Source organism: Rhamphochromis longiceps, linkage group LG2 (genome assembly GCF_057381845.1).
Source record: "Rhamphochromis longiceps isolate RC_006_pf linkage group LG2, R_longiceps_female_GT1.1, whole genome shotgun sequence".
NCBI lineage: Eukaryota > Metazoa > Chordata > Actinopteri > Cichliformes > Cichlidae > Rhamphochromis > Rhamphochromis longiceps.
In genome coordinates, this window is record NC_140558.1 from 26,499,040 (window position 1) to 26,519,359 (window position 20,320).

General features: G+C 42.6%; 1 protein-coding gene across 1 annotated transcript in view; it reads right to left on the reverse strand.

Moving 5' to 3' along the window:
- The window catches only part of tenm1 (teneurin transmembrane protein 1), a 201,524-nt gene that overhangs the window by 69,044 nt on the left and 112,160 nt on the right, over window positions 1–20,320 (reverse strand). Inside the window, exons 8-17 of the mRNA XM_085420553.1 lie at window positions 19,795–20,002; window positions 15,638–15,739; window positions 12,893–13,087; window positions 10,286–10,486; window positions 8,262–8,447; window positions 8,066–8,095; window positions 7,808–7,954; window positions 2,000–2,234; window positions 607–726; window positions 256–517 (exon numbers count right to left, since the gene is read on the reverse strand). Of these exons, the coding sequence (XP_085276679.1) occupies window positions 256–517; window positions 607–726; window positions 2,000–2,234; window positions 7,808–7,954; window positions 8,066–8,095; window positions 8,262–8,447; window positions 10,286–10,486; window positions 12,893–13,087; window positions 15,638–15,739; window positions 19,795–20,002 (1,686 nt within the window). The remainder of the gene's footprint in view (window positions 1–255; window positions 518–606; window positions 727–1,999; window positions 2,235–7,807; window positions 7,955–8,065; window positions 8,096–8,261; window positions 8,448–10,285; window positions 10,487–12,892; window positions 13,088–15,637; window positions 15,740–19,794; window positions 20,003–20,320) is intronic.

Genomic DNA, 20,320 nt, shown 5'->3' on the forward strand with positions numbered 1-20,320 from the left:
TCGTGTGAGGCCAGGTTGGTTTGTTGCTGAGCTGTTACAAAGTTTATGTAAGCTTCATTCTCGCTGACACTCACACGCACACATTAAATGCTTTGTTACTCTTGCTATTTTTATTTCTTTATGACTAAATCCAGGCAATTATGTTCAGTTAATTAGGTGAGAAAAGATATCAGGAAATCAGCACCATCACATAGCTACCATAGTCGTGGGCTTGTGTTTGAGAACAGTGATTACGTCTGTCAACAGGGATTTTACCTGTAGCTCAGGTATGGCTGGCCCCTTCTCTGCACACGATGCGGTGTATCTGGAAAGTGGGTAGGGCAGGACGAGAGGATAGGGACTCAGAACGCTCCTGATGTCACATTTAGGAGCTTGAGGTTCCTCCCTGGACATTGTCACCTGATCTAGAACCAGGAAGTTGTTATTTGGGGACCAGATGGTTCGTGTTTGAGGGAGGAAGGGTGGACGCTGGAACATCAAGGTCATAGACATGGCGCCCAAGGTCACCAGGTCAAAGCTGGAGAGAAATGAGGAGCAACTAAGTTTGGAGGAGAAAAGGAATTAGAAATGTAGTTTTTTGTGTGTCTCTTGTGCCTAAATTTGTACCTTCCATCCTGCCTACTTATGGTGTAACCATACTCGGGGTGCTGCGGAAAAGAGATGTTGACTCCAACGAGAGGAGAGCCATCCTGCAGCACAACGCTACCTCGGATCACAGCTACCCGACTGCCAAAACAAAGACGAGAGAGAGAGAGGGAGAGGGAAAAAAGAGATGGAGATAAACAAAGAGAGGGAGAGATGACAGGTTTACAGTGATGGAGAACATAATCACTGTTTGAAGAGAGAGGCACATTGTGATGCACTTGCCAGATGACCTTGTGCGAATAAAAAAGCAGCTGAGTTTATTCTTCTCAGTACAATTCCATTCTTCAGCACAGAAAAAAAGTCTGCCAGAGACTGCCAGGATACAAGGATCACAAATATAGCTTCACCCACAGTAAAACCTTTCAACACCTTGTCATAAAGAGACCAAAACTTCCACATCATTTTTATATTACAGTGACAGCGCTACCTGCAGCAAAAAAACCAAGAAAAAAACAAAGCAGGCCAGGTTGTTCTTTAAAAAGGCCCTAAATGATGAGAAGCATCTCTCCCATTTGAAAATATTCATCTTGATTTTGCAGGTAAAGAATAGATTACACTGCTTGAACCTGGACTAACAGCTGCCCCGGTGCAATAAAGACAGATTTAGGCCGACACATGCGTTGCACACGCACACACGTACGCACACATTCACGATGGAGTCAATCTGTTACTCCGGAAAAAAGGATAAATGAAGGATGGTGAGGTGTTCTCCGGGTGACTGCGTAGTCCCGTTTGTTACTCCTGTCCTGAAAGCTGCAATCGATTTCCCCTCAGAAAAAAATGCCACATAATTAATTTATTTGTTTATTCTACAAGTGAACCAACGGGTCGGGGAAAAAAAGAAGCACTTTGCCATTTTTCAGAGTGGTATCCCCTTTTGTTTTCCAAACCAAATTTTCTAGGTCATCATAATGTCGCTGAGATGGATTTGCGCTCTTAGACAGCAGTCAGAGGGTGCTGAAAAATTTATGGTGACACCTTTACGACTGGTGTAACTGAATGACACATAAAGCATTAATATGTACCAAACAAACACTCTGTAGCTGGATTCTGACACGGATCCTGGAAGAAGGAACAATGTGCTGTCGTGTGACTGCCGATCTTCAGGGTAACAGATGTACGTGCAGGCGCTTGAACACACGACATGCCCCATTCACATGCAAACACAAATCCTCCTTAAACAAATGACATCCAGTGGACGTTGCAAGTCATTAAAATGGATGTATTTGTCCATCGTCTACTCCTGAGGTCTTTCAGCGCACCGTGCAGTCGAACAACTCGAGAGCATGGATGCGCAAACACAAATACTAGACTACATATAAGAATACGGCACAAAGAGTAAATAAGCGCATACCTGGTATCAAAGGGCACGTCTCCAGGGAGAGTGTGTGTGGCCGCCTTGCCAAGAAGGAAGCGGATGCGGTGGTAGAAGCTGTGAGTGTGCGTGCTGGTGGGAGAATGGGGTGTGGTGAGGGGAAGCGAGCCCTGCTGCAGCAGGGCCAACGGGTCGGCCGAACCCTGGCACAGGGGGTCAGAGCCACAGCTCAGCTGCTCGCAGCAATCGGGATCTACGCAGTCCAACAGGCCATCTGAAACGCACAGGAGGTTAAAATTGTACAAAAGAGAAGACCAACAGTAGCAAAAAGGCACGCATTTTCAAACAAGCACCACAGAAGAGGTGGTTTAGAGGGGAATTAAATTTACTACTTCACCTTAGAATGCATAATTAACACAGGCTTTAATATTTGTAAGTGGCTATAAGGTTAAGAGGACCAAGGCCAAGGTACTCTATGCACCTTCAGTAAAAGACTAGAAGCAGACCCAATAAAACCTCAGACATAATATCAAATAAATGATTCTTGCAGTGCCGGCCAGTGAGAAACTCTTTCGGAGTAATGCGATCTGCAATAACGAACTATGCATGCATCATCGTTATCACAAGAATCAATCAAATGAAATTTATTAGGGGCCATCAGAGTACAATTATAGCATCTATTGCTATAAATCAGACTTGAATCGCCAGCATTATTTGAATGTGATCCATAAAAGGCTGGCATAAACAATGAGCCACGGATACAAAGCAGGGCGGCAGGTAATAGGACCCAGGCTGGCATTTGTGTTTCCTATTTCAAGCCTGTTTCTGAAAAGGCAGGAAACAGTGCTGACATTTAAATGCATCTGACCACAGAGCAGGGAGCTAAAGGCCAACAATATTCTATTATAACCTCCCCCTGCAAAGATAACTCAGTACAATGGCTGAATTCCATAAGATTCACTATCTGAACTTGAAAGCACATTATTAATTGAATTTGAAATATCATTCAAGGAACAGACAAGTTTGTAGCTTATTAGGGAGGCGCGGCTCTTAAACGCTGCGCACAAAGACGAGCAGTAAAAATGGAAATTTGGAACACGTGTAATACATATAAATATGTATGTGCATGTGATTTTACTGCTCAGATGTGCAGAATAAATGCTCTTTTTCTATTTTTTTCTTCAACAGAAAGCACAATACATTTTTTTCTTCGCTCCCATCCAGGCAGAATAATTGAAACTCTCTCTTCAACGTTCTTCTTTATTCTCTGATTACTTGTGATAGCATCATTCCATCTCTGTCTATCTTCAGAGACAAAAAGATTGCGTCGAGAGAAGGCTATGAGAGCCTACCATATATCTGCCAATTAAGAGCGATGGCTGAATTGTGCGGCTGGAAATTATGGCATTTGAAAAGCTGCGCAGAGAGGTGGAAGTACTGCAAGGTAAGAGAAGTAGGAACCGACTGCATAAGGCGTTGTCAGCAAGCACTTCTTTGGCATAAGCACAAGTAAAGTGAACACTTTCACACCTTCAGTACAGACATTTAGACATTTGAAGATTAATATTCATATGGTATTTTAATGCAGTATGTTTACAGTGATCCCATTTTGCATATACTGCCATAGAGTGTATTCACTGCATCTTTTTTTTGTCTGGCTTCCATCTGCTCGCTACATCAACCTCTACTTAACCTACTCTTTCACAAAGAAAAAAATATATTAAATCAAATCCTGTCTTTTAGTCTCATGTGGGATGAGCTCAAACTGCACCCCAAGGAGCTGGAAAATGAAGGCGGCACGAACGTGCCAAAATCTGCAGTCCCTCAAATTGAGGCTGGCTCCAAAAGCAAATAGTCTCCCTTGTTAAAATGTCCGACTTCAAAGCAGAAAAAAGCATGTTTATAGCCTTCTACAAAAATGTGCTAATAATTGTACAAACAGACCAAGAAGTTTGCTCAGGGAAATTTTGATATTTTGGTGTGTTACTTAGTGCTAATTAGCTGCTAGCTGATACCTCATCACAACTCGTTGCCATTATGATATGGTTACCTGCCCCAAAGAAAAAAGAGCCAACTTAGCAACAGCTAAATTTCAGCTTAAAATTCATTCAAAATAAAAACAAATTAAAATTTAACATGTGCATAAATATTCACAGTCTTTTCCGTTACATTGAAAATTGAGCTCAGGTGCATCTTGTTTCCACCAATCATCTGTCAGATGTTTTGACCACTTGACCGATCACTCAGTCCACCTGTGCTAAACTCAAACCAAGCCATGAAGTCCAAGAAACTGTCTACAGACCTCTGAGATAGAACAGTATTGAGGCACAGATCTGGGGAAGGTACAGAAAAACTCCTGCAGCATTGAAAGTCCCAATGAGCACAGTGGACTTCATAAATCCTCAGCTGTAAATGGGAACCACCGGGACTTCTTGAAGAGCCGCCTGGCAAACATGAGTGACTGAGAAAGTGATCCAATGTTCGCTTTGACAGAACATCAGTGTTGATCTATGGAGACGGGAAGCCAACCTTTTCTGCAGCACTTTAACAATCAGACCTGCATGATAGAGTGGCCAGTGGAAAGCCACTCAGTAAAAGGCTCATGACAGCCCACCTGGAGTTTACCAGAAGTCACCTGAAGGACTCCAGACAATGAGAAATAAAATTTTCTGCTCTAATAAAACAAAAATTGAACTCTTTGACCTGAATGCAAGACATCATGTCTGGAGGAACCCAGGCACCGCTTCTCATATGGACAATGACATCCCTATAGGAAGCACGGTGGTGGCAGCATTATGCTGTGGGGCAGCAGGAACTGTTAGTCTAGTCAGGGTCGAGTGAAAGATGAATGAAGCAACATACAGAGACATCCCTGATGATAATCTGCTCCAGAGTGCTCTGGAGTACACAGCCAAGATAACAAAGAACCAGCTTTGGGACCGCTCTGTGAACCTCCTCGAGTGTCGCTCTCCATCCAGACTGACGGAGCTTGAGAGGTTTTACAAAGAAGAATGAGTGAAACTGCCCAAAAATAGGTTTGCCAAGCTTGCGGCATCAGACTTGAAAAGAGGGTATAAGGTGCTGCTGAAGGTGCTTCACCGAAGTAGGGAGCAAAGGCTGTGAGTACTTATGTACATGTCATATTTTTGTTTTTATAAATTTACAAGAATCTCAAAGAAAAAGATTTACAGCTGAAAAATGAATTGAATCCATTCTGGACTAAAGCTGTAACCTGACACAAGGTGAAAGAAGTGAAGTGCTGGGAACAGTGTCTTTTACATCAAGGAATCAAACTAATTTTACATTGTGAGATACATTCAGCCCACTTTGATCTTAAGTGGGACGGACCAGTGAAACTCCCTTTTCTGTGGGTGCAAAGAAGTTTAACTGCACATTTAATCCCTAAGATCTCAATATAAGAAAATGAAGTGCAAATTAATAATGCATCTCAGTTTTTCTATGTTAGCATTAAGTAATTCTGCAGTAGTAAATTAAAGAAATCTGTCAGTATAATTCTTTGGGCTTAAATTTTAAAAATTAAATGTGTAAAATTGCAGAGAAGTTCTGGTAGCTCACTGCCCAGACTGTCCTGTAATTACATTATAAAACAGAAGTTTTTTTAATTAATTAATAGAAAATGTCCTATTTTTCTTTTTCTTTACTGTGAACCTGACAGAAATATGTGCAGATAGAGAAAAAACCTGAAGCTTTTCTGACATGTGATTGCTCATCTGTTATTTAATAATTTTGGTGTAGTTGTAAAACTTATGAGAACGCAGTAGGTACCAAATGTCCTTCACGTTTCCCAAAGCGTGTAGGATTGGAGTCTTTGCAGGGTTGATTCCGGGCCACAGGCCTTATGTTTAAAACCCTGGTTTTACAGGAACAGTTTGAAATTTTAGAAAATGTAATTTCTTGCTGAGAGTCAGATGAGAAAATCTAGATACCACTCTGTTCAGAATATGTTTACTGCCAGCAACTGATTAGCCTAAAAGTGGATGCATCAGGAAAACAGTCGAGCTGGCTTTGTTCAAAGGTATTAAAACCAATAAGCAGCTTTAAAGATTACAAATTAAAAATCATATTTTTTTTCCTCATCCAAACAAAAACCATAACAACAGTTTGCAGTTTTATGGGGATGGCAGGGCAGGTTGTGGGTCAAACTATTTCTTGGCAGGGCAGTGACTTCCTGGAGTGTTTGCTGGCTGGCTCCTTCCAGCATCATGCCAGAAAACCAGACACGAGGCTGTCAGAGTGTCAGACAACAAGAATCCAGGATGTCAGATCTCCTTATAACAGCAGATACTTAATTGTTTCAACCTTAACATATAGCCCCGTGATGGCCTGCCAATGCACTCAGTGTCTACCCAAACTTAACCCGGGAAAAGCTCCAAGACTAGCTCGATAAGTTAATCTTATGTCTTCAAATTCTAATACTTTGTTTTATCTAACTTTGTAGCTAGCTGAGATAACTCCTGATGTCATCATTTCTTACAGATCTGATAAAACTCCCTCAGTACCACAGAAGACACTGTATTTTTCCCAGGGTGGATAGTATTCCCTTAAGCAGTATGCTGACATTTATGTAAAAAAATGGTGAAAGTGCACCATTAAATGAAGAAATGTGTGACTGAATAAACAGTTAATGCTATTCATCACTACAACAGTCCTTTATTCCTTAAAAACCACAAATGAACACACGCACACACAAAAATAGACCGAACAAAAAGACATAATCCATCGATACAATACTGAAGCATAACCACACCGCTGCCAAGGCACAGTCCTGCTAGGACTCCTTTCCTCTATTCAGCCCTTATTTTACAGTCTACAAAACATTTTTTATTGCCCGGGCTCTGACGTTATAATCCAAAATAAGGACCTGTAATTCATGTGCTGAACATCCATCAGCGCCGATTTTGTGAGGTGTCGCTGAGTCAATCATGCAGTTTGTGTAAACAATGTGGAGACGGAAAAAAAAGAGTTGCTTTGTAGCTACCTAAAAAGAAACCTGTGCAACCAGAAACCAGAGAAAATATGTATGTGTTTGTGGTTTCCTGTGGCTGATTCAAACAACTCTAATCAAAAAACTTGGAGCCACAAACAAAAAAAAGGGAAAAAGGGTTTTCCTCCAAACAAAAGCAACACTACCTTGTTTGCAATGATGGATTACATCCACGGCTTAACAGCCATGCCCATAATGGATATTTGATAGAGTTTCAAAGTGAATGGGCACAGTTGAAAGCAATGCAATAGTGCACTACATCCTTACAACTACCTTTTTTATTTTGTAAAAGAGCTGCAGATGGGACCGATATGGCGACGGAATGATTGTAATGAGTAGAGATCCTGCCATCGCTGAAATGTTCCTTTCTTCAGCTAGGAAAACACAACTACATGGCCTTGAGACACAAACCTCTCACCTGCCACCAGACACCTGACAACCATAAGCAAAAAAGAAGCAGAAATCTATTATGCATGGTTTGCTGTATTTGGACTTGGGAAATTTTCTCTGAGTGCCTTTTATCCTAGCAGGTGGTATGCATATTAGACATTTAGCTGTGATAAGAGGAAAAGCAGACAAACACACTCGCACAAAATGAAGAGGCATACACACACACAAATACGTATTCAGTATAATAATGTCCAGCAGGACTCTTCGGGAGTCTCAGCAGGACTGGGACAGCACAGTGCGATGAAGGGGAGGAACAATGAGGCTGATTTTTTCTTTTTTTGTTTAGATGGAAACTGAACAAGAAGTAACAGGGTAGAAGGGACAATCTGCCCGAAAGACAGAAAAGAAAGAGGTAAAGAGATGGAAAATGACAGAAGATGGTAGAATTTCACCTCCGTCGTTGTCTGTTCCATCACTGCAGTCAGTTTCCATGACAACGCTGCATCCAGGCCCACTCCATCCAGCCTGGCAGACGCAACGCCAGCCGCTCTGCTCCAGGGTACAGCGCCCGTGCCCGCTGCACAACCCCGGGCAGCCATCTGAAAAGGTGTGTCCCACGTGTTCGTGCACACAGACACAGAGTTTTAGCGCTTGTGAGGACGCTGGAGGAGCACAATGTGAAATTTATCACCTGAGTAAAAATAAATTACCTTTCACTACGACATCCAAATCATGAGTAACTGCGGGAACAAATAAGTGAGAATTGCGTAAAACCAGAATGATTGTAAATGGAAAACATCCAAAGAACAACAACAACACCTCTTTTTTTTGTAAACGCATTAATCATACTCATCAAAATATCACAAGACAACCGAACACTCCCACGTGGACTCGGGCACCGCTCACCAATGTTACAGTGCTCTCCCTCCCAGCCAGGTTGGCACACGCAGGTCCCATCGTGGCACTGGCCGTGCTCTTCGCAGCGAGGATGGCATGCTCTCTGGTCGCACGCAGCGCCAATCCAACCCTCCCCGCACTGGCACTGGCCTTCTGAGCAAACGCCGTGGCTGCCACATGGCACCGGGCACAGCTCTGCCGAACAGGTGGGTGGAGATATGCGTGAGAAAAAAAAGCATTTAAGTGTGAGAGGGGAAGGGAATGAGAGGGAGTGGAACATATGGAGGAATTGAGCGGTGGAAGAGGGGAAAAATGTAAAAGAGGCACCGGGGACGCAGAGAGCAGAAAGAAGTTTCAAGGAGTTGGGGGTGAGCCATTGGATACAGGTGAGAAAAAAAATAACAAGCGATAGAAAAAGATAATCTCAGAGACTAAAGAGTCTACGTTCTCACAATACACAATCTTCCCACCTCTAATAGCTGAGCTCCCTGAAGGAGGAGAAGAGTGAATACACTCATAACAGCCAAATGATTCGTATTTGCACCGCATATTTAAACTACAGGGATTTCAATTCAGCTCTATTATTCTTTTCTGACATTTTGATCAGATATGTTGGGTATGTTAATACCTCTTTTTCCTCTTTCTTCATTTTCCATCATCTTCTCTGTTAACTTTCTCTTTTCTCCGTAACTTTCTTCCCCTCTGTCTTGCAACGTGCATTTAAAATTCTTTCCTCCTGTTTTTGTCTATTTCCTTTTCTCTGTACTTCGCCTCTGCATCCAGCTCTCCCTCGCTCTCTCCCTCTGCAGAGGCAAAGCCTCATCCATCAGTAAAGAGAGCAAAGTGCTGGAGGCACACAAAGACTACTTATCCAGCTGCAGTAAAAAGTTATTTCAATTTAAATATACATAGCATGGAGAGGGAGGAAAAAGTGGATTAAAGTTGGAGAGGTTTTTTTAGGCTCTCTATTAGAATTACATTAACTTAGCTATGCCTCAACAAGACCAGGACATAGAATTGCTGGGTCCTTTTGATTAAAAGCCCGGCAGGTAGAGGGAGGCCGCTCATATCTCAGATATTCAGCCACGGTCTATCATTATCATGGGCTATATCACTATAATAAGGCATGCACACACCTGAAAGCAGGTGCTAATGCCAATTGCTTGCAAATCATCGGTGTGCATGGCAAGGAGGATTCTTCCCAACGCCAGCATTAAGTTAGTCTGGTGGAACCAGAGAAAAGCCAACCTTAAAATGGCTATTTTCCTCTCTGTCAGCTCACACTGCAAGGACGAGGAAACTTCTTTTTTCCCCCCCACTGTGTTCCACGCCACGCTGTAACCTATGTTTAGACACCACAGTAGACTTGCTTGGCTCGCCTTGTTCTAGTCTTTTTCCTTCATAATCGGTAAAGAATTGCTGTCTTTGCAAGCAAGCAGAATAAAAGTCCTTTCAGATCTATCAAGGCTTTTTATATTTAACAAACACTCACTAACTAACATGTTGTGCTCAGGTATGTTATAAATGTTGGCGAGCTTTTAAATGCCAAGCTGAATGCTCCTCAGAGTTGCGATCTCTAACAGGCCTTGCAGCAAAAATGAGAAAAGAAGTCTTTTAAAGAACACATTTTTCTCACTGTAATTTTCTTTCCTCATTTAGCTAAAAGGGAATGCGAGCGTCCGAGCGCCTGTGTATTTGTACGCGCATGAGCATGTGTGTTGTGGCATAGCTGCTGCACTCAAAGATTCATGAGAGGAAATCTCATTTACGACTAGCATGAAGAGTGAGTGCACAAAACGCCCATGCGAACACACACGCATGTAGAGGCGCATACACACAGCTCACAGTGTGGCTCCAATCCACATTTCTCTCATGTCTATCAAATCCCCAGAAAATAGTATCTGGCAAGACCATGCGTGCTACCAGAACACTGGCAACCTAGCGATGTGCACTTTCAATTTTCAGTGTTTTTTTTTTTTTGTTTTGGTTGTTTTCTTTTTTCCTGTGTGTGAACAATAATCCTCAGCTCTTACCGGTGTAGCAGTCTGGTCCCGTCCAGTTGGGCTGGCAGGTGCAGGTGTCTGACTCTGGGAGATAGGTGCCATGTCCCGAACACTGCTCCTGACAGGCTGGCAGCGGGTCATCGCAGCTCACTCCCGCCCAGCCCGCCGAGCACACACACTCCCCACGCACGCACACGCCGTGCCCGCCGCACTGAGGGTCTACACAGTCCACTGCGGACGGAGGGGAGGGTGGAATATAAAAGCACGGCTGAGTCAGAGGTGAAAGGAAGGAGCGAAGGGGAGGGGGGGCGGCGAGAGCCTGTCTCGTTATAATTATCAGTTCACCGAGTATGAAAGCAGTGTTCTTTGCATCCCATCCAGGAGTTAACCACCCCAGATACAATCCCTGTATCTGTTCCACAACATTACACTTCATAGGACACTTAGAGCCGAGGCTTTGATAAGGGGTGAAATGGGTTGGTTGGTGTGCGGCTGTGTGTGTGTGTGTATGTGTGTCACGGTGGTCCATGCTACGCTGTGTTAGTGTGTGTAATTACAGCCCTGAGCACCGAGCCAAAGCTCAGCAAAGTTCGGCTAAACTCGGCTCAGCTCAGCTTCGCGGCTCAAGGTCAAACACGTGATTCAGTCTCTGCAGGCCGAGACAGAGAAGGCAGCAGCGGAGGTCTTTAGGACAGCTGTGCCATCGGTGTTTCTGTCAGGTGTAACGTCATAATTGTTTTCAAATATTGCAGCTTTGTTTGTTTTTTGGTAATTTATTGGATGGTTTTACAATGAAGGGGATGTGGCAAACGCCCAAGGCTTGTTTTACTCCACAGCTGCAAGCTGCCTTAACTACCTGCTCGAATCAATTGTACTGTCATTGTTTTTTACTTCCTTTGCTTACAGGTCTTTTTCCTGCTATGCCGAGAATGCCATTTGTTGCTTCCAGGAAAGCCTAACCGATAGCGAAGGTTTAGTGACCGTTTTTCCTGCTTAAGTCAGTCTGAATAGATGTTCTTACCCTCTCCATGAAACGCGCACAGGCCAAATTCTTTCTTGCCACTCTGCGTATATTATACACAGAATCACAATGATACTAAACTGACATTTGCATGCTGAGTATCTTCAATCTGTTTACTGCCACACCCCCCATTTCTCTTTATGAGGAAACACATTTAGCCTGGAGGTGTGATGATTGTTTCAAAAGAGAAAAAAAGAAGGAGAAAAAGAAAAAGCAAGGCCTGAGCAGTCTGTCCTGAAAGATGCATGTATGACAAGGACCATCGGACCTGTCTGCTGCTACAGTTTTTAGATAAGCCAAAACTGGGATATTTGGAAGGAGGTTTTTCTTGAATGTGGGTTTATTATGTGAAACATTAAAAAGTGAAATGTGGTCACGATTCTATAATGTTTGAAACTCGTTTTGTCTTCTGGTTTGAAAAGTGAAAAGGTCACTTATTAAAATATATTATGTCAAAACAGCTAAAGCTTTAGTCTACATGTTTAGAATTAAATGTCTGCAATTTTCCTATTAACATAAATATTATTAGTAGTGGTAGTAGAGCAGTAGTTGTAGCATTAGTAAAGGTGTTTACGTCTCCATCAGCTTTTGTTCAGACTGTCTCTTTGTGAATGCGACACTCTCAGACAGTATTTGAATGTCTAAGACATTATTTACTTTGCCAGTGTTACAAATAGTTACTGTTCAACAACATTTCTTTTTTCTTGGTCTTTCCGAGCCGCATGAACGTGTTTTGAAGTTCTAAAGCTAGACTTCTCATCGTGCTTTACAGTTTGATCTCTCAATAACATTGTTGACATTTGCTTACATTTCACGAGATTCTTACTTTGGTTTGTTGAAATAAAAGGAAAAGAAAGGATAAAAGAAGAATAAGTATTTTTCAATGTGATTTTCCCAACTGGGAAAAAATGTTCAGAAGATGAAGATGGAAACAAAATAGTCACTAATTCACGGTTCAGGTCTGACTTCAGGTTACAAAAATGTTGATTTTTAAAAGATGTGAGCCATTTATAAAATTATTATATTGTGCTAAATCACAACAACTGTCACCTCAAGGTGTTTTATAGTGAAAGTTAAGGACTCTGCAATTATATAGGGTAAGCCCCAACAATCTGATGACCTGCTACGAGCAAGCTCAGTGACAGTGAGAAGAAAAACTCTCTTATAACAGGAAGAACCAGCGAGGGGCATCCTTCTGCTGCAGCCCGATGGGGTCAGGGCAGGAGACCCAACAAAATTAAGTTCACTATCATGTTTCTAACTTTGTCTGCCTGCCATGTGGTGCAGCAGGTAAAAAACAGCTGGCTGCTCCAGCTGCAGTGTGGGCGAGGACAAAGGCTGTATGAAGTTCATCCGGGAAAGGAAATTTGCAATTTGGGGATGTAAAAGTGAAAACTGACGAGGGTAAAATGCTCTGCAGAGACTCTCATGGTCCGTCAGTCTGTGGGATCCCTTTAGTATCACACAAAGTCATTTGATCCTTGCTCAATATAAAAATATTGATTAGGGTGGTGTTAAATTCAATTCTTGCTTTTAATAAAAAGAGCAAAGTCATTTGTGTGCAAGTGGAGCCCTTTCTTCTTCTTCTTTTTAGCAGTGTAAACAACAGTTCTTACCTTGTTCACAATTAACACCCTTGTAGGCCGGACTGCATATGCAGATGCCCTGGATGCAGGTGCCGTGGTTGGAGCAGGTGGGATCGATGCACTGACCTTCCTCCACGTTGCACTCTGCCCCCTTCCACCCTTCCAGGCACACGCACCTTCCTTTCTCATACATGCCGTTACCGCTGCACAACACGGGGCATGAATCTGCAACAGGACAAACACAGATTACACTCACATATTCTGTAGTACACCTATGCACAAACACACACACAGTGCTGCAGTATATTAGCTGGAAGACCGTGGTAACCTACCGTGAGTGGGGCTACGCTCTCTTATCTCAGTAGTGCGCAGATTCAGCAAATCCTCAAGCAGCCTCTGTCTCCCTGTCTTTTCCTCTCTCTCCCTCACGCACACACACACACACACCTGTACACACGCGCACACACTCCAGCTTATCCCTCACGCTGTTTCAATTTACTCAAGCACCACCTGAGCCTGGCTACCACGGCAACCCAGGAATTGTAGAAAATCCTCCCAACGTCACCTCACTCATTCTGAACGGGCCGTGAAAACAATCGTGAAAACGAAGATTAGGAAAGAGAGCATTAGGGATTTAAAGAATGAGGCAGCGCTATCTCCATGCAGAGATGGAAAGCTGTGTGGCTAATGTAATGACAGGTAGAATAGAAGTCACGCTCGCAGTCAGAGCTCAGGAAGTTCAAATGCATTAAAAAGATGATCCATAGCCATTGCCTTTTTCTCTCGAATAATTTGCAATGAGGGCCTCGTGTGTCCCGTGTTTGTTTGATCCGTTGTAAAATCGAACGCTCTGTGCCACACGGTAATAAAATCACACTTCACATTTTACGGCTCGTGCTAAAACTTGCTGTCTAACTTTTTCGAGCAGAGGATATTACAGCACGAGCAAATGAGCAAAGACGGCAGGAGCGTATGAATAAATGATGAGCGTAAATAAATCATAGGAAGTGATATCATATCACCTGTTTCGACACAATGAGACAGATTCAACTACAATAATTTTTACAAAGACTGACTCTTGGGGAGAATGCAGAAGAGGGAGAGAGAGAGGGAGAGGAAATAGAGCATCTGTCCGTGGAGATGCAGAGGGAGGGAAGTAGAGCAAACGGGAGCAAACAAGATCCGGTCAGTAATGAAGACTAGCCAAAAGAGTTCAGCTGCTGATGTCTTCACCGACTTGATACGATGTACGACTTCATGCAGACATGTCACAGTTTATCAGAAATTAAGGGTGGTGCTCACTGAGCTACGGGGAAGGTGTTTATTGAGAAACAACGTTGGAGGAAACGTGAAGGTTTAGAGCAAATCTGTGCAAACCGGAGCCTGTTCACTCCCCATCTACACTATTGTACTCTAATTCACCCAGTAGCCACTGACAAGGTAGCTCTTACTGAAGTAACTAAAACAATTATTTACTTTACTCTTGCTTCAAAAAGAAGAAAGCGTTGAAATTTATTATACTAGTATTAATTATTAATTATATATCAGAATAAAAGCTACAGCTGCATTCTGCCACTGCAAGCTTTTTTCAGACGGCACTGCATCGTGGATCAAAATCTAACTGTACTTTTCTGCATTCATAATTACATAAACTTGACAAGCTGTCCAACATCACTGGCTGAAACCCCCCAAGAAGGGTCAGATACAGCTCTCAGTCCTGGTCTTTGCTGAATTCTTTTTCTATTACTTAAGGACAAGACTTTCAGATGTTGTCCATCCGATATGTTCTTTGGTCTGCCACTTCTTTTTCTGTGCTTTTTTGAAGAAAATTGTCCAGTTTACAGTTTACAAACTGCACCATGTCAAGCCTCCAGCTAATAAATCCCCGGGAATCACCTTGTTGGTGCAAAAATGGCATTTTTTCCCTGTCTCATTGTGTTATCTTTGGCATTTTTAGAGATCCAACTACAGAAAAGGAACCAAATCATGTGTTTTTGCTAATAACAAACAGACAGATACTGTGTCTTCTGTGGAGAAACAACACTGGTTCATCTCTTGAGTTCGGGGGCTGTTTTATGCTTGAATGACTTGTCGGTCATTGTTAAGTAGCTTAACAAAATGGTCAGGTACAAGGACAGGACTGAAAATGAATGAAAAAGCAGCCGATGTCTAAAAACTATGAAAAAACTTCAGAAAGTCTTCCCCCTCAAAAGCAAAATATACAGAAATAATATAATAATATAAAATCTACAGAAGACTTTTACACAAATGTGTGGTTGTTGGCCATAAAATCACAGAAAACTCCACAGACTGGAAACAGCATTGTTTAGTAAGATATCACACACTCATGTGAAGACAGCATGAGAACAGCAAAAGCCCATTTTGTGCTTGGAAAAACCCTGCATATATGTGTGTATTCATCCGCATGATGAAATAGTACCGTGCAAAAATGTCAGGACTTGCAAAGTTTGCAAAGCAAAAATGACTTTGTAGCTGTTTTGGAACATCACTAAATCTTTATACAAATATATATATATATATATATATATATATATATATATATATATACATATATATACATATATAAGTGAATTACACATTTGTGACAACTTTTAGAAACATTTTCAGCAGAAGTGAACAGGCTCAGGGCTACAAAAAGTCCCTCCAGACTGTGTTGGGAGGCTGGAAAATATGAAAGACGCATTTCTTTTAAACTTGCTCTTTTACTGAAATTAGACAGACAGACAGACAGACAGACAGATAGATATTTCTTACCTTTGGCACAGTCAGGACCCAAGAATCCAGCAAAGCAGTGGCAGTGTCCAGCGACACACTCTCCATTTCCATTACAGTCTGTGGAGCAGCCGTCCATTGAGTCTGCATACCCACGCGCACAAACAAACACACACATCAGAACATAAAAGCCAGAAAATAATACAAGAACTTGAAAATATTCTGCATGTAACTCCATAAGCTGACATGGCTCACTGTTATTGAATGAGAGATCTGATAAGCAATGGATGGCTCCCCAGACACAGGGGCTATATTAGATTAGTCTGATCCAGCTGCTATCACTCTCTGGGGAACGGCCAAGCACTCACTTACACTCAGTAGCACTAAGCACATTATACTGCATTACAGGTTGGAAACACGCGGTACGCAAATTTACACACATCAAGGCTTAATCAACAAACTGTTTACACGGGCCGCAGTTTGGAACGAGACTGGAACAACATAAAATCTGACATTGTGAGTGCACGAGTAAGTGGAGAATATACAATGGCGCGTCGCTACAGTAGATGCACTCTGGGCATTGCAAAAGATCAATGTGATGCTTGTTTCTACTAGAGCATTGTCTCATCTGGATGTGTGCGTTTCATCCTATCCCTCTGTAGGCTATGTGCATTTCATCGTAATCCACAATCAGACTTCAAAAGGAAAAACTTCTTTTTTACTCTTCTCCCTTTTTCTCTTATTGATACGTCCATCATGTCAGAGCTCATTCTCCGGGCCCGAGCAGATAGGGGAGATAAAAACGGAGCGCGCTTTCATGATTTTAGAGCATTACAGGAGCCTCGCTCTCAGCTCTGCTCAAGACACAAGTTTCTGGTGAAGAAGAATCAGCAGCTGGCAGAGCTGGGGATTTGAACCATGCTGCAGGTTGTCTCGTGGCAGGCGAGCTCCATCTAAGCTAGATAAAGTAATTAAAATGAGTGTCGAGGATGTCATCCTTTATTTGACCCTGCGCCGTCCTGCTCGCTCTCCTCTGAACAGGGATCGACTCCAGAGTCAAACCGCTGCAGTCCCCTGGCTCGCTCTGCTCAGGGAGCATGGATGACAAATCCTTCAGTGGCACGGCTCACGCACACACACGCTTACAAACACATGCACACAAAGTTATTATGTGACACCCGCCTTGAGGCGCGTGTGACACATGCTAATGAGACAGGCCCTGCCAGTAGCCGGCAGCGCAGCGTTATCCTCCACAGCAGCGCATCACTACAGAAACCAAAGTCATTTTCACCTCCATCACCTTTCATCGTCACACTGATGGAGAGGAGTGGCAATCATCTTCTCTCCCACACAGTCGGGAGAAATCACAAATGTTTCTCTTTCTCACGCTCGGGGGAAGAAAAAAAAGAGCCTCCTATGCACAAATTCCAATATTGACTGTGGCACCTGACACATGTAATGAACAAAAACTCATCTGCAAGGTCACCGAGTTGCTTTTGAATCGGGCGCAGGCGAGCGATCCGTCAGATCTCTCACAAGGCTGCAGGGTTGCAGCAGTGATATAAGCTCTGTATCTTTTCAGGTCAATGTCTCAAACATAAAACTCTCCGGGCAATTAAGAGGTAATGCATAAGAAAGCTATGCCTCTATTTGTTACAGCGTGTATGTGTGTGAGTGTGCACGTGTGTGGGCATTCATGAGACGCCCACTCTCTTCTTTCCACTGACTAAACCCTGGCCAGTTAGAAATCACTCATGCCATAAGTTATTGAAGTTAAATGCTATTATAAAATTGGTGCTTCCAGCCAAGTGATCTGATTGGTCAAATAAGCATTCCAATTGTACTTTATGAGCCCGTAAAGATTCAGCCATGCTTTATGACCCTTGGGCTTTATGAATTTATGAAAAAAAAAGATGAAATGGCTGCTCAGCTAACTAGAAGTATCCAGCCTCTAGCCAACCACCAGTTTTGTTTATCCTCTTTTTTATTAAAAGTTATGAAGGAAACTTTCCCAGATTTTTTTTCCTTTTTCTTATGGCCATTGTTTTAAAGAGGCAATATTCAAGCACACGTGTGATTGCAGGTGAATAAGCAATTATGTATAATTAACAGCCCTGCAGGGAGCAGCACTCTCTCCCTAAGCAGATTTAAAAAGAAGACGGTGCTGGCAAAGTGGCCTACATGTAAACGTCGGTATCAGCGGAACAGGAAAAAAGGAGCTTTATCCGCATCTGCCGGCATTTTTTACAGCAGAGAATATGTTTGAAAATGCAATCTGACTCTCATAATGGCATCTATTTTGAAATCAGCGTGTACCTTTTCAGTATTTTTTTATGGCATCCATTTATATACCATAGAATCACCAAGATACTGTACGCACACATCGACATGCATTACAGAATCTATATCAGAATTTATGCAGACAATTTTTAGCTGCAAGCAAGTACGATATGACTGTGTTCTGCTCGTGTGTGTGCGTGTGAGATGGCCCGTGAAAGGATGACAGAACAAAATATCTTCCGAACGACAAAGGTCAGTTATCCGCTGACAACACATGTGATTTTAAACGATCGAACCCAACTTGATTCTTTCTTCTTTTCATCTTTTGTTTCCCCCCCAAGATAATGACTACTGTGAACATCCATGACAGGGTTTTCTCTCTCTCAGGTAGCCCCACGTCTCATTACTCTTGCAATCATGTTTTACATCCCAAAGCAACAAGCAATTTTTTTTTTCAAAAACCGCAATCAGCCCCATTTCAGGTATTGTCCTATCATCTTTGTGCTCATATTTTTACTTCTTGTCATACTCCACACTCTATTGATTTCATCTTACTTTATTTATTTATTTTCACGGTCGCTTTTCGCTTATTTATTCTCTCTCGTTTCTTCGATGTATCCAGTTACCACTGGCTGCGGAAAAGCTCAGTTTCCCGACAGAGATCATCTCAATTCTCCCTCCTCTCCTCATCATCAAGGTTCAATTCTCGGTCTACACTATATTGTGTCCCTTATTAGGATTTACCGCACAGTGGCTGGGCGGCTTTCATCTTCTGCCTCTGAAAGTAAGCGGTGTCCCGCCGTAACTTCTTTCAGATGTGTAAATAGGCAGTAAAATGATCTTTGACCCCAATCCATTAATATTATTTTTGCCTTTCAAGCTGTATCGCTCGATTAATTGTTTTGAACAACCTCGGCAAACTAAAGGCCGGTAGACTAAGGCCATCTGTTGTTCCTCTGTTTGTTTTTAATTACTAAAGAGAGGCAACAAAAATTCTTCCTGGTTCCTGTTTATCACGAAATATGTGACTGGGGAAAAAAACAGAAAGTCTGGTCTATTCCAGACTTTACAGACAGCACACGTGTCAACAAATGTTTGACAGCTCTGAAATAAAATCTGTGTTTAGCTGTCGCACGCTGTCAGTCATTGTAAAAAAGACTCTGTCAATATGACGATGAAAGATGTCTTCAGTACAATGTTTTGCCTCTGTGGAGCTGTTTACTGATTGGCTTGCAACTTGGGTTTTGAAGGGGTTGTTGATACATATTTAGCCTAAAAGCATCACGTCAGCCACGCATAATGTTCCTGATCATTTCCTGAATAATAGGAAAACCTCGTCATAAGAGACGCGCGAGGAAAAACATCCCAAAATATAGACTTTTTTTTCATGGAGGGTCGCTCACGATATGCGTGTGAGTGTATTAACATGGAAATTACCAAGTTGCTCCATGGCATTACTGTGCTACTACATTTCCCAACACTTTTTTTTTTGGTTATTTCAACACTGTATTCTCTTAAGGACTACTGGGCAAAGTGGGAGTGAAGAAACTGCCCTGGTAATTATCCACTTGTCTATATTCAGCCACATACTCTTGCATTATTCACATCCTTCAATTTACACTGCCATCCGTGTGTGTCATAGCAATGAGCTGCAGTTAGCAAGCCCTGTCATTACTACAGGAGCTGTCCTCCCCTTTCTAACGGCTGTCTCTGCCATGCCAAACTCACTCGCATAATAGGAAAAGTTCCCTTCGAATGTCAATGAGTTTCACACCACTCTTGACCATGTCCTTACATGTCTGCATATCCGCAGATAAAAAGGAAGACAGAACGAGAGAGTGAAGCAGCCCTGAGACGTTATCAGAGGAACACATGTAAAGCAAGACAAATACAGAAGAAAAAAAGCTAATCCTCCTCACCTATGGGAGTGCTGTGGAGTAACACCTGCTCCAGGTTGCGGCCGTCGTTGTAGAGAGCCAGGTGCCAGGTGCCGGGGTCCATGTACTCGATGAAGCCTGTTTCTTGGAGGCCGCTCAGTAGCAGGCCTTTGGGAGCTTTGGCAGCTGAGACGGGATCAGTCAAGGACCTGGGCAGGGCCTTCCCATCCAGCAGTTTTACAAAGTCAAACTGAATACAACACAACCAGGAAACAGCATTATCAACCAGTCTGAAGGAAACAACAGCAACAAAAACAACATGGGAATTCGCAAAAGCTACATAAAGCCAACAGAAATGAGCGAGGCAAACCTTGTGCAGTGGCGTGTGGCTGTTGTTGGGCTAGCTGCGTGAATGCTATTAGAAAACTGGGTGGATACAAGAAATTGGGGAGTAGAATTCATGATGCGCATATCAAATGTGAATCCAGAGGCCAAAGGAAAGGAGGAATGCTTTTTTTCAGCCGCATCTCCCTTTTCTACCAGACGTGTTCCACAGCAGCTGGCTCAA